The 14318-nt window shown below is 35.6% G+C and overlaps 1 protein-coding gene across 4 annotated transcripts in view; it reads right to left on the bottom strand.

Moving 5' to 3' along the window:
- The window catches only part of LOC309835441 (uncharacterized protein C8orf34), a gene marked incomplete at both ends in the record, with an annotated part of 331465 nt that overhangs the window by 216720 nt on the left and 100427 nt on the right, over positions 1 to 14318 (bottom strand). For 2 of the 4 annotated variants that reach the window (XM_082674892.1, XM_082674891.1), the window contains 2 exons: positions 4838 to 5004; positions 13648 to 13820. In XM_082674892.1, coding sequence (XP_082531018.1) covers positions 4838 to 5004; positions 13648 to 13820 — 340 coding nt within the window. Of the gene's footprint in view, positions 1 to 4820; positions 5005 to 13647; positions 13821 to 14318 lie in introns of those variants that run through there. The other 2 variants (XM_082674894.1, XM_082674893.1) reach the window with 1 other exon arrangement.

The raw sequence follows: 14318 nt of genomic DNA on the forward strand, positions 1-14318 counted from the left end.
TAAGCAGTATTTAAAGCAATCTTACAGATAATATTAAAGGATCCATAAATTTAATTTTTGGAAGTCCTCAGACTTTTTAAAAGAATCATTTTACAAAGAATATTTTAAAGTGACAAGTTATCTGTCATCCTGATGCTCCCAATAATCAATACTCAAAAGAAATAAAGTTTGTATGAATGTTCCCCTGTGCTTTAAACCATTTCACATACTTCAGATCACTAAAATACAGGTGTAGAGATAGGTAGGTAGATTTTTTTCTTTTAAACATTTAAAGGCCCTCTCCCTTTCTTTTTTTTTTTTTAACATCGAGTGACAGAATCCATTTCTCACTAGGTGAAATGCATGTTCTTATTTTGCAAACATGAGTGATTTCTGCTTTAAGAAGCATGCAACTTAAAAAAAAAAAAAAAAAGAATTTGCCAAAGGATCACCTTAATGTAATGAGTCCCTCTAGAAAATTAAGTTTATATTTTACATAATTTGGCAAGATACTGGGGTTTTAGAAACTCAATTACTGTATTCTTCAAAGAATACCAGTATGATTATACTTGCTCCTGATTATTAAATTTAAAATAAATAAAATGTATCTGCAATCACCTTGTTTATTTTTGCCAACACAGCTTTAATTTTTATATGATTAGAAAAAAGCTAAGACCAGGTAGTATAAAGCATGACTAATGCTAGTTTTCTTTTTTAGCATCTCTGGAATGTGATTTTTAGATATTTGTCTCATCATCAATTCTGAGAAAATCTAAAAACAACTTTTTAAAGTAATATACTAAAATGTGTGAGAAAAGTAGTTTTTAAATAATCCTGATGACATTTTTTAATGAGTGTAAAATATATGGAGAAAAATCAAACACATAATTGCAATCAGCATTTCATCAAAAATAAAATGAAAAGTCCATGTAATATAATGAAAATGGACTCACATTTACAAGCTGAAATATCTCTTAAACTAATGAAGTTCCTCAAATCTTCTGTGAAAGTTAATGGAGTAAAATATATAGAGATTTTTTTTTAATCTCTTACTGCTCCATTGTAACTTGTTTTTCTGCTTTTGAAAGATTACTGACTTTAATAACTTTTAAAAATAATATGCAGATTCTTCATAGTTTTATTCATTGTGATCAATTTCCAGCATAATTACCAAAATATTTGAGAATATCTTATATTTGAAGTTGAGACCTACTTAGTTTGAGATGAATTGGCAGATATCTTATTCAACTTCTGTAATTAAAGCACCAATTTCAGAGGTGCTTAAAATTGTTATATCTTAAAATTCCACAAATTTGGAAATTTTATTCTCTGGTATATATTAATTCCATACTAAGCTACTTTTGTACTATGAATTTATAAGTAGTATTTAAAGCAATTACAGAAAATATTTAATCTACTTAAAAGTCATAGATGTTGTATTATAGTATTTTCACATGCCCAGTACACTTAGAAAAGAAATTCACAGATATACAATTAAACAACTGCGAAAAATTAAATGTTAATCAGTATGTATTAACAATGCTAGATTCCTTAACAAACAAAACAAGGGTCAATAGTTTTACTACTAAACTAAAAGTTTTTTTCCCCTTCAAATCAACCAGTTTTATTTAGGAATAATCCTTTGTTATATTAACGTTAACTAATAATTATACTTTTTACTTATTTAACAGTGCACAAAGCATATAGACTGCTTCCCATGCATAATAAATAAAATTTTCAGCCAGTTATACCTGGTATAGGTAACAATGACAAGTTAAACCCTTAAAACATATAAGCTCTTGCAAATTCATTCTAAACAATGTTGTGGATTCAAAAGGATATTTTATATACCAGATGTCTCTTGCATTTTACAATTATTTCATGCACTAAAATTTTATTTCAAATATGTTTTCAAGAACTTAGCATTTGTATTTTCCTCACATATGTACAATCACTTACGTTTCTCTGGAATCAGAGTTTCAAAACTATTATCTTAAAATTCTTTAATAATAAACAAAATGACGTAAATCTAATATTAAAAGGACTGGGAAGACAGATATTATATAGTTTCTATATTGATTTAGGAGTATTGCTTCAATTATTAGTGTAGGACTTGATATCCAATGGAATATTAATAGAGATATACATGCCTATTGAAGATGAAGGTTTTAAAACTGAATAACTTAACAACCATTTTATTTCATACCTATACTTCACATATTTATCCATTACCATTATCATGACTGAAAAATTCTTAGCTCCTGCATTAACTGAAAATATTCATGTACATCTGTCTGATTTCATGTAAGACATGAGCCATTCATTACCTTAGTTAAAGGCATACATAACATTATAAGTCATGAACTTATATACTCTACTTCTGAAGAAAACTCTGAGTCTATATTTTAAACATATATTTCTAAAATAATAGAATAATATTCATGGGTAGGAGTATTAGGGCCTTAAAGACAAATATATTTCATAGCTAAATAACATTTTACTTTAATTGATGAACTTTATGGGCAAAACAATTTGTGGATAGAATTTTCTGTTATATGACCTTTGTTCACTGAGACAACTAGGCAAGAGGGTTAAATATGGCATTATTTTAGGGGACAGCCCAGTGGACTTGGAACATTCCATATTATTGCAGGGAAATCTCATAACCTATAGACCAGAATTACTACACCACCAGCTGCCTGTGCTGACATGTGGACCGACATGGCGAAAGTCCAAACCTCCAGCTATCTCTCATTCTTAAATTTGCTCAGACCAGAGGCTAAAATGTCAAATGAAACAAAATTAGTGAGGACCAGCTGTTAATTGCTCACATTAGGTAATCTCCAAAACCCAATCCTTTGGTCTTCATCTCGGGAGACTAGAAACCTCAGAACAGAGGAGCTGAGATCTAGGGATACCAGCACTGACTGGACACCTCAGTCTCCTTAAAGAATCTCTTGATATTACTGAGGTTATATGAGTTCCTCCACTCTGACTAGACATTCCTGAGGCTATCAGGAATCCCAAAGTGATTTGGAGAATGCTTGGATTTCTTCAAAAGATTCTCTTTGCAACATAGAGCATAACCGCCTTCATGTGGGTATCAACTGACCATGAGCTGTTGTAGGAAATGAGGGGGACAGAAGGATACCTGCAAACCCAATGTCAATGTACCAACACACCAACACTGATGTTACATAGGCAACATCCATTAACGGTTCCAGACTTGCCCCCTTCACTGTTACTGACTGAAGCAGAGGAACAATGTACAGGCACAGTCATGGAGCACAACTGCAAGAGTCCATCCTTACAACAGCAAACCTGCAGGGGTAATGACCACACTGCCTGCTGAACGACATCTACTCGTCCTCTGGGACTTACCAGAGGAATCAGACTCTCTAGGAAACATTCCTTGATAACCGGCCGCTACTTTTGCATTAGATGTTATTCCTATGTACACACTGCGCTTAATCACGTTAGCAACTGTAGCAAAAAATATTAGAGTGATATTTACATCTTCATCTTGAACACTAGAATGTGAAGTTCCTGCAAACAGAAACCATGATTATTTTATTTTTACGTCCCCAGGACCGAGTCTAGGGCCTAGCATTCAGTAAACGCTCGCTGAATGGAAGCTGAATGAAGGCGGCACCACCACATCTACCACATCTGCCACATCTGCCACATCTGCCACATCTGCCACATTACCGATTTGGAGGCAGGGAGATGAGATTCCTTAAAAAACACCCAGATTTAACAGTTCTTAAAAAAAAGATGGACAGCATGAAGTGAAAATGCCATGACATAGCCTCCTCAATGCTGGAATGAATGTAGTTATTATAACATCAGAAAGTATCAGTGAACCTGCCACCACTAATTAATAACACCTTGTAGGCCTATGCATGGAGACCTATATCATTTATTATAATGATAGTATTTTAGTACCATAAACACTTAAAACCAAGGAAGCTAGTTTAGAAAAAAATAATTTAAAAAAAATCTGTATACTTCTGGAGCTCCTTTTTCTATATGTTAAATTTATCTGAAGCATTCAAATGATTTTATTATTTACTCACTTTCTAGTATATTGTTACAAAGTATTTGAAAATTGTTCTAATTATTTAGAATAGAATAGCTAATATCACTGAATTAAAAACTCAATGTTTTATATGTGGATAATTCGCTCTGAAATAAAATTTAATTTCCTTCTTTTGAAAAAATGGTTTTACAAAAGGAAGTTCAATTTAAAAAAACTATTATGCAGAGATTTCTGATGAAACAAAAATATACACTTACTTCATTAAAAGATATAAAAGATTTCCTGTGTATAAAACTTTCATGAAAGTATGAGCCTGTAAAAACACTGCAATCTCTGCCAACTTTCCTGTCATTTATGAAAGACATAAAACATTAATTTACTATCTGCCCTTTTAAATTTAACTTGCTTTTTCTAAAACATCCTTGAAACAACAAGGAGACATCTTGGAATGCGGGCTGAAATATGTACTCTGGATACATTTTAGACAAAAGATGTGATCAAGGCAATCACAATAGGAGGATAAAGCAGACAAACTTGAATTAGTATCACAAGTGCACAGAGAATGAATCTTGATTAAGTAGTCAGAAGGCAAGTGCTGCATATACAAAGCATAAAATACAGTCTAATAAATACTTCACATGCTCAGGTGATTTCAGCTTAACTCTTGCATGCAACTCCATGAAAGTCTAATGCAAGTGTGTGCTAAATGGTTTCTTTCCCCTAAGACAAAACTACTCAAAACTTTGAGAATCTCTTAACCACTACGCACTTTTACAATGCCAGAAAAGAAAAAGAGAAATTATTAATTTTTAAAATTACCCAGCAATTCCATTGCATCATCTTCATTATCAATATCTTCTTCTGTTACTGATGGGGTGGGGCTATGGACAGACTCAAAAGAATCTTGAGAGAGCATTGCTGCCAGAAGTTTCTTATGCTGCTGTTGCTGCTGTTTTAATCCTTTAGTCTTGGGCTCCACCTTTAAGCTGAAGAAACAGTTAAATGTTAATTTTCAATGATGATAACATCATCAATTAGCTGTGGTAACTAAAGAAAATCTACAAACAAATTTTCACTCAGTTATTTTGCTTTGCAAATCTATGCACATATTAGTAAAATTTTCCCCAAGGATAATGGAAATATAGACTGTCTTCTTTCTAAGACATCCTTCGGTACCTCGTTAACAATTTCCTAGATTGGAATACATGAAGAATACGACAACCCCTGCCCCATTTAAGGGAGGAGGTGCTAATTGGCTCCTAACAATTGTTGCCATGTGGGAATTAAAGCCCACTATTAATGGATTTCTAATTTTTTAGAGGAGGTAGGAAGTTCAGATCATTATATAAAATTCCCTGATTTACAAAACAAATGCATGTCAAGCAAAACACATGTAATGGGATAACTATTTTAACACACTATAATAACATTTTTTCAATGCAAACTTTAATTTCCATCATTAAAATAAATGTCCTCACTAGTCCTCTCATGTTGCCTAGGTCTGGGGGTAGGACAGGGTAGAAGGAGGGATGGAACCAGAATTGGCATTTAAATGACTCTCAGTGCCCTCCAGTCTAAAGGAGTCTTTGCAAATTTGGAAGAGCTTCCTGTGATAAAGCCAGACTCCTTTGGGTAAAGGAGCCAGTCTTTCATGGCTCTCTCCCCCAACTTCCCAAGACAGTGTCTGACGGGAAAACTTACATGTCCACGTGGCAACCATTTATAGTTTTAAAAATTGTCCCAAGGTTCTCCTCTTTCCTATAATCTGATTTCTTTCCATATAACTGCCCAAAGGAAGAAAACGGCAAATGTCACCTCATGAAGGAAAAAGACATGATGAAAAGGAGGAGGTCTCTCTTAAGCAGGAAGGAGAGAGGACCCTTTCTAAAGGTGCTCAGAGAGAAGGTCCAGGAGGGAAGGCAAATGAGCAAGAGGCTACATGCACTTGGTTAAAAAAAAAAAAAAAAAAAACCAACCAGGTGAGTTTCAGGGCATGGATCAAAACATTTCAAGCGGTCTTAATAGAAGGGCCAGGTTCCACACTGTCTAAGAGAAGGCTGGAAAGGGCAAAATGGCATCGTATGTCATCAGTGGGCAAAGACCAGTCAGCTCCACCTCACTGTTCACTTCAAAGCTAGGTGGAGCACGACAGAGAAGACCAAGGGAAACGGGTGGAGAGAAGGCTTGTTCTCTCCCCCAAGTTAAGGCTATTTAATAAATGCACAAGGAATGATGGAATCAGAAAACCACCATTTTAACCACCAACACACTAACTGCTCAGGCAAGGATCATCAAGGGATGCTAATGCCCTTTGCTGACAGATTGTTGGGGGAGAAGGACTGTCAAAAATCTCAAGGTGGTTTCCAACAGATTATTTATGTTTCTACTTGAATTTTTTTGCTTTGAAACAATTATAGATTTACATGAAGTTGTAAGAAGTAATACAGAGAGATCCTGTGCACCATTGATACAGTGTCCCTCAATGGTAACATCTTATAAAATTATAGCACAATATCACGGCCAGGACACTGACAATGATACAATTCTCCAATCTTATTCATGTTCCCATTTTAATTGGACTCACTTTTGTGTGTGCCTCTCTATGTATTTAGTTCTAGACTATTTTAGTATTTTTGTGGGTTTGTGTATCATGTATCCACCCCCACAGTCAAGGTACAGACCAGGTCAAACACTACAAGATTTCCTTGTGTTGTCCTTTCCTAACCATTCCCACCTCCCTCTATAACTCTCCTTCCCCTTCCCTCATTCCTGGCAACCACCAGTCTGTTCCCCATTCCTATAATACTGCGATTTTAAGAAATGTTATGTAAGTGAAATCATACAGTACGTAATCTTTTAGGATTGGCTTTTTTCATGCAGTACAATTAATTCCCTGGAGATTCATTCATGTAGTTGTGTATATCAGAAGTCCGTTCCTATTCTTTGCTGTGTAGTATTCCATGGCATGGATATACTCCTGTTTATCTAACCAGTCACCCATTGAAGGACATCTGGCTGTTTTAAGCTTCTTGGCTATTAAGATGGAGCTGCTATGAACATTCATGTACATGTTTTTGTGTGAAAGTTTCCATTTCTCTGAGATAAATGCCCAAGAGTACAAATGCTAGGTTATATGATAGTTTCATGTTTAGCTTAGGTTTTTTTTTTTTACATTTACATTATCAATGTGTGATTATTTTTATATCTCTAAATGTGTCATGAATATATATGCCTTCCCACTAAACAGCTATAGACAGATGCTTGAATATTCATGGAAAGGAGATGACATAGGATTTGGTAAATTATTGATACAAGAAGAGGTGGAAGATTACCACAGTGTGAAAACATGAGACTTAGAACTGGTGATAATTTCAGGGGGAAGAGAGACAGCGAGGTCTGTAAGCAGGAATGAGATGCAAGGTTCACACCTCCCTCTTCTCCTGTGGATTGCACAAGTGAAAACTGCATCATTAGAGAGAAAAGGGGGTCCTGCTACTGGGAAGTAGGGGTCTTAATGCACACAAGTGGTGAGTAAGCGGGAAGAGGTGGGGTTTGGAGTCTTTCTCAGAGCACTCAGATTTCTGGGTCCCCTTATTTAGACTTTGGACGTGAATCTTAATAACAGGATTCTTAGAATACCTTCCTGAAGAAAGGCTGTATAGCAAAGCATTTAAGCATATGGAATTTGGAGCAAGATAGCCTGGCTCAGTCACTTAATAACTATCCAATCTTGGGATAGTGATGTAACCATGCTGGGACATAATTTCCTTATTCCTAAAATAGGGGTAATAGTAATGTTCTCAAGAGGATGAAATGGGTTAAGATATGTAGAGCACATACAGCAGTCTACTAATTGGTAATTAATATCACTATATATTCAAAGAACACAATGGGCAGCATCCTAGATATTTACATGTCTTTTCTTGAGCCATAACATCCCACATCCCAACAAACAGAGAAAGGAAATAAAAAAATATCTTGGGACTTCCCTGGTGATGCACTGGTTAAGAATCCACCTGCAGGTGCAGGGGACATGGGTTCCACCCCTGGTCCAGGAGGATCCCACATGTCACAGAGCAACTAGGCCCATGTGCGACAACTACTGAGCCTGTGCCCTAGAGCCCACGAGCCACAACTACTGAGCCCCTGTGCCACAACTACTGAAGCCTGCGCCCCTAGAGCCTGTGCTCTGCAACAAGAGAAGCCACTGCAATGAGAAGCCTGCACACCCACAAGAGAAGCCACCACAATGAGTAGCATGCACACTGCAACGAAGAGTAGCCCCCGCTCACAGCAACGAAGACCCAACACAGCCAAAAATAAATAAATAAAATAAAAAAGAATAAAAAGCCAATTCTTAAAAAAAAAAAAGTGTCTTTATGAAAAAGAATAGCAGCTACATTTCAATGTGGTGTCAATATACTCTAGGACTCCATTTTGCTTTGGTCTAAAAGCTTAAGTTCTAAACCAGGATCAGCTGGAAAAGGACAGTTTAAAGTGGCCACGCCCTCCACTTCTTCCCACTGGATGGCCTGCCTCCTACCATCTGCTCTCTTCCTCCTGGCTGCACTCTTCCAGGGGGCCTGACCTTGCTCCATTTTGTTTCACACTCTGACTCTGAACACAGGTTGGTAAGGATTAATTTTATCTGGCCACATGTGCTCTCTTTGGTGGAAAACTGGATGATTCCTCTCTTGAACTATCTCCTAAGCTTGTTTAGTTCACCATTGCAGTCTAATAGAGAAATCTGTGCCCTTTCTCTTGACTCTAATCAGAAATTAAAGGGTTCTCTTTTATTAAGGCCCAGGCTGTTGAAGAGATAACAAAAAGTTTCACACTTAATAGCTTCATTTTGATTTATGCAAAAGAGCTCTGTCTTTTTTTCTTCACGTCTAAATGTGATGTTTTATAATTTATTTAGCAGACATTTATTAAGTGTTTGCTACATACCAGGCATTGTGGGCACTGAGCTGCAGAAATAAGACACATGTCCTTGTCATTCTCCTCACTTTAAAGCAAGTACTTTGAATCTAGGATTTTTGTTTTCATATTGGTCTCACCCAGTACCAAGCACATCACCTTGTGTTAATGCTCAATAAGTATTTAACAAATTCACTCTTTCTTTTTGAACCTCATTTTTTCTAACACACTAAATAAAATAAGAATTAATTTAAGTAGATGTAATCTGAGTCCTCCAACTTGAGAGATGTGAAAATCCAGGGAAATGGAAAGGTTGGTAGTGAAATAAAAGAAGGAAAAACAGATTGGAATGTGAATAATGAGGAACAAATGGTAGATAATAAATTTGTAACTCCCAGTCACCAGCTGACAATGACCAAGACCATTTCATGAAGGTTGAAGCAAGTGTTTTTATTAAAATACACGGTTTGGAGGGCTTCCCTGGTGGCGCAGTGGCTGGGAGTCCGCCTGCCAATGCAGGGGATGTGGGTTCGTGCCCCGGTTTGGGGGGGATCCCACATGCCGCGGAGCGGCTGGGCCCGTGAGCCATGGCCGCTGAGCCTGCGCGTCCGGAGCCTGTGCTCCGCAACGGGGGAGGCCACAGCAGTGAGAGGCCCGCGTACCGCAAAAAAATAAAAAAAATAAAAAATAAATAAAATAAAATAAAATACATGGTTTGGTCATGATGATAGTGCTGGGCTATAAGAACTAGACACTGACTGAATCCAAAATGTTGCCTGTCTAATAGTAAGAGTCCATCTATGAGTCTATGAGTCCAAAGATGACTAGCAATGTGTTTCATAAAATAATTATTTGAATTACTATATGTATTTCCTAAATAAATGAATTCCTAAATAAATGAGAACAAATTTTGAATATATTAAAATGACCTCATCAATATTCTGAAACACATGATTTAGCTACATATCAATACTTCTTTTGGTTTTAAAGATAAATTTGTGAGTCGTAAGATACAATTTCTGTATGTTTTAGATATTCTTAAGGTTTCTGTTCTTTGATTACTTTAGCAAAATCATGTTTGATTAATTAATATTCTGTGTGCTTAAAATTTGCATGTGAGAATATTCCTAAATTACCAAGCCTGTTTTAGTCTCTGCCACATGTGTTGTATATTTTCTAACATGTCCACAATAGCCAAACTTAGACAATATTAAGGTTACTTCTTTATTCTTGACTTCTTACGTTAAAGAGTGCCCTCCATCCATTTTCTTCCTTCTTGTTCTGGTTTATTTCCCATCATACAACTTATCACTACTTGAATTTATGTCATAAATTTGTATATTTGCTTGTTTATTGTTTGTCTCTTCCTGCCAAGAGAGGAGCTCTAAGAGGAGGGGAACATTTCTAGGGTTTGTTAACAGATATATCAGAAGCAATTATGAGCTTTAATGAAAAGGAACACTTCTTAATGGGAAGTGAATTTAGCTTCTAATATTTAATATATATTTCTAAGTTGTAAGATTTTCTATTCATTTCATGGCATATCTACCATCTAATAACAATGCTCAATGAACAAAGCCAATTCACAAGATCTATAATATTTATTGATATCTTTCTTATTTTAATAAAGTGGTTCAGCTTAAGGCTTTCAAGGCTTGGTACGCCTATTTAAAAATTCACATTATAATTTAGCAAGTAATTTTAGGAAATCTATTATCAGCTATTGCAAAGTCGAATTAAGATGGCTCCAAATAGAAGTATATAGGTTTATTAACTCAATTTTTATTTACATTTATATTATCAATGTGTGATTATTTCAGTAACCATAAATGTACAAGGAATATATATGCTTTCCCACTAGATGGCTGGACAAACCATGGCAACCGATGCCAACTGGTAGTGCGTGATGGTCACAGGAAGCCAGCAATCATTCCCTAACGCATTCACCTCTCCCTTATGAATCCTTCTTCCTTTTCTTGCTCAGATGCTTTAATTTTTTTCTTAAACTCTCTTAATCTAGAAGCTCTTGGAGAATCTAAGAAAGATGTGGCAGGAAAATGTCCATTTGCACACACGGGGCATTTTGCACATAATTTCAAGAGACTCGTAGATCTCTTGAGTCCTTCCAGAGATCATGTAGGGGTCATGAACCCCATGTTAGTAGCTCTTGTCTTATTTTATTAGTTTCTCCATATTGCCCTCATAATTGCCTTCGTCTTAACCAGCACTTAACCTTTCAGGTGACAGCTATGTATACTAAAGTTGCTGACCCTCTTCACACAATGTTGTATTTGTAGGACCTAAGGAAAAAGTTCAGGTAAGGTATATCATTAAAAAAAAAAAGTTCCTTGAAAAAATCGTGGCTCAAAGTCTACCCATAAGAATCTCAAAGTTTACTACACCGTTTATTTAATCTTCTCTAATCTAATGGTGAAAGTCCAGCCAATCATGTATGTATTGTTCTGAATGAACGGGAAAGTTGGTTATGTACTAAAGATGGAGTGTTGTAATAACAGCCATTCAAATAAGACTTGAGCAATTAACAAGAGGGAAATCCATAATAGGAAAAGGGATAAAAAGTTAAGATAGACTATAAACAACCCTTCTTATAAATAAGTTTTATTAATCAGACGTCTACTCACGGCCTTCTATGTGCCTCCTTCACTCACATAACAGATGCCTACTGACAATGGCAATGTGCCAGGCCCAGTAGGGGAGAGAAAAACGGAAGAAGTCATCCTTGAAAATTAAGTCTTCTCTTTCAAGAGTCTAGAATATCATTTAGTCTGTTAATGTTTAAGACTGTTAAATTATAAATGACAAGATCATTACTATTTAAGGGCAAAAGCTAATCTCTAGTTATAGACACTAGAGTCATTAAAAAATTGTTCCCCAATCTGTTTTTATTCATTCAAATCAAATCTAATGCTATGTGAGTTCCTGGTTATATAAATTCAGAAATCCTGGCTTTATATTAGAGGATGGGATATAGTTCCTAACCTGTACTTAATTGCTACTCTTTACAGTTAGTTCAGAAAGCATGCATTCTTTTTTTTTTTTTCCTCTAATGGGGCATCTGGGCAGGATTTCACCACTTTCTTCATTTCATAGGTAATACATCAACTCATAATTTAAAGATAGAGAAAAATAAAACTGAAAACACCTTTTCAAAACAGATATTTGAGTGAGATCTTCATGGATTAAGTTTTCTGGGTAACGGATCTGACCAGGATTGCAGGAAAGATTCTCCTTTATTGGATATTCAAGAGGGAATAAGAGCTCACTGAAGCTAGGAAGAAAACAGAAGCACTAACATTTGCAATAAACAGCTCCTATTTATTATTATGACTAAATGAAAGCAAAATGAAAGTCAACATTTCTCTATTTTATATTTAAGAACTAAAGATCTAGCAATGAATAAAGATAAAGGTCTAGTGGGTTTCATTAGTCTAGTGTTAGAAATAAAATTACCCTCATTGACAGGTGAAATTGATCTGACATTTCACAAAAGAAGGTAAATGGATTTTTAGAAATGCTTTTCTTCTCCTTATACAGTACACTTCAACTATTTAAATAATTTAAAGGTTATTTCTCATGGAAATAGAATCAATTTTCTATATGCCTGAAGCGCATTAACGAGTATTCTGAATTTCCTTCCCTCCAGCCAAGTGATAAGTCAAAGTAAAAAAAACCCTGAAAGCCACATTACGTTGTAGAAAATACAATTTTCTTCTTGAGAAAGAATAATTATTGGTTGCTGCTAAATTTAATGTAGGAAATACAAAGTTACTGTGGCTATGCTGTATATGGGAAAAACTCTTCTGTGGTGGTCAGCTAGTAACACTCACAGAAAGTTTAAGCTCCTGTCACATTTTAATTCATGAGTATTTTTTCTCAATATCGTGTGAGCCGTGCCTCGATAATGCTTTTTCACTCCAACTTCCTTGTAGAAGTTTTCATTTTTGTTTCGAATTTTACTCACTTCAGTTAGTATTACAAGAAATGGCTACACTGAATATACTGATACTTTTTCTAAAAAATATGATCTAGACTTTTCAAAATTACCCCACTTCTACCAGCATATGGAAACTTGAGGCAAATCTTCTGACACCATTTTGAGCATCATAGGGTTGAGTAAAATGAATTAGGGACTTTCAAATGCACAACTCACAATAGTTTCAAGAATAATTTCAAAAATTAAACATAGAGAATGTAATAATTACATTCAATCATAGTTATCAACTCTAAACTAAAGGTTTCTCTCTATATTCCATCTAACTCCACCTTGTGTAGTCTATCATACATTTAATAGTTTTCTTCTTGTTGAACAACTAGATCTTTATGGTACATCAGAATTCCTCCCTCTCCAATCTTAACGGTCAGCCCAATAATATAGTAGGTCCCGTCCAATATTATAGTAGGTCTCAACTGACAGTTTATGTCCTGAAATTATTTTTCTGTTTGGTTTTAGTAACAAAGAGATGATACTCTTCTTAGATGTAAAGAAAAAAAAAATCAAAACCAAATCCATAATAAAAGCAAATCTAATAAAACTCTAATTTTAAAACAGATAAATTAATTCTTATCTTATATGTAACATAATTTTCTATATAAAATCGCCAAGTTATTTCATCAAAATCGTGCACTTGATTTCCCCTTTGCCTTAAATGATTAAAATATTCAGAATCTTAGACGACATCTCATCTCACCTTCCTGCAGGGCTAGAGCTATTATCTTCATTTTCCCATTGTTCATTTTTACTTCTTGGAATTGGGGGCTGTAGCATTTCAGCAGCCAGTGGATCAGCGTCATTCTCTTCTCGACCAATCCACTCTCCAATTACACGGGGTCTCAGAAGAGAAGAATTAAACGCCACTGTTTCCTGAGGAGAAGAGAAGAATTTCTGTGCCTTAGATTACATATTCCCATTAACAGGACAACAGGGAAATAATCTTGTGCAGATTTTAAACTGCTCCCTCAAATCAAAATGTTCCTTTTTTTCTTTCTGAATTGACTTAAAATTTCAGTTCTCTCCATCTCTACTAGATGGCTTACTCTCTATGATTTGTGCTGACTCGTGAAGGCCACCGTGAGAAAGGATCCAGAAGCGAAATCTCTGGTTTGGACAGCTGCATGTTCGTTCTCAGGATGGTGGGGCAGGATTAGCATTTGTGCCAGAGGGAGGAGTGTGTGCGAAGGCCCTCACAGCGGAAGAGCTTGGTGCTGCTAGAAAATGATACATAAGCTCTCAAATATGGAGGAAACTGAGGTGGAGTCAGGGAACAAAGTCAAGAAGAGACAGGGCTGGAAGCATGCATTGCCTCCAATTGCAAAGCACTCTGGACTTCTAGAAATCCAGTAGAGGTTGGAAGCAGAGCAC

This window comes from Grampus griseus, assembly GCF_964374135.1.
Source record: "Grampus griseus genome assembly, chromosome: 17".
Classification (NCBI taxonomy): domain Eukaryota; kingdom Metazoa; phylum Chordata; class Mammalia; order Artiodactyla; family Delphinidae; genus Grampus; species Grampus griseus.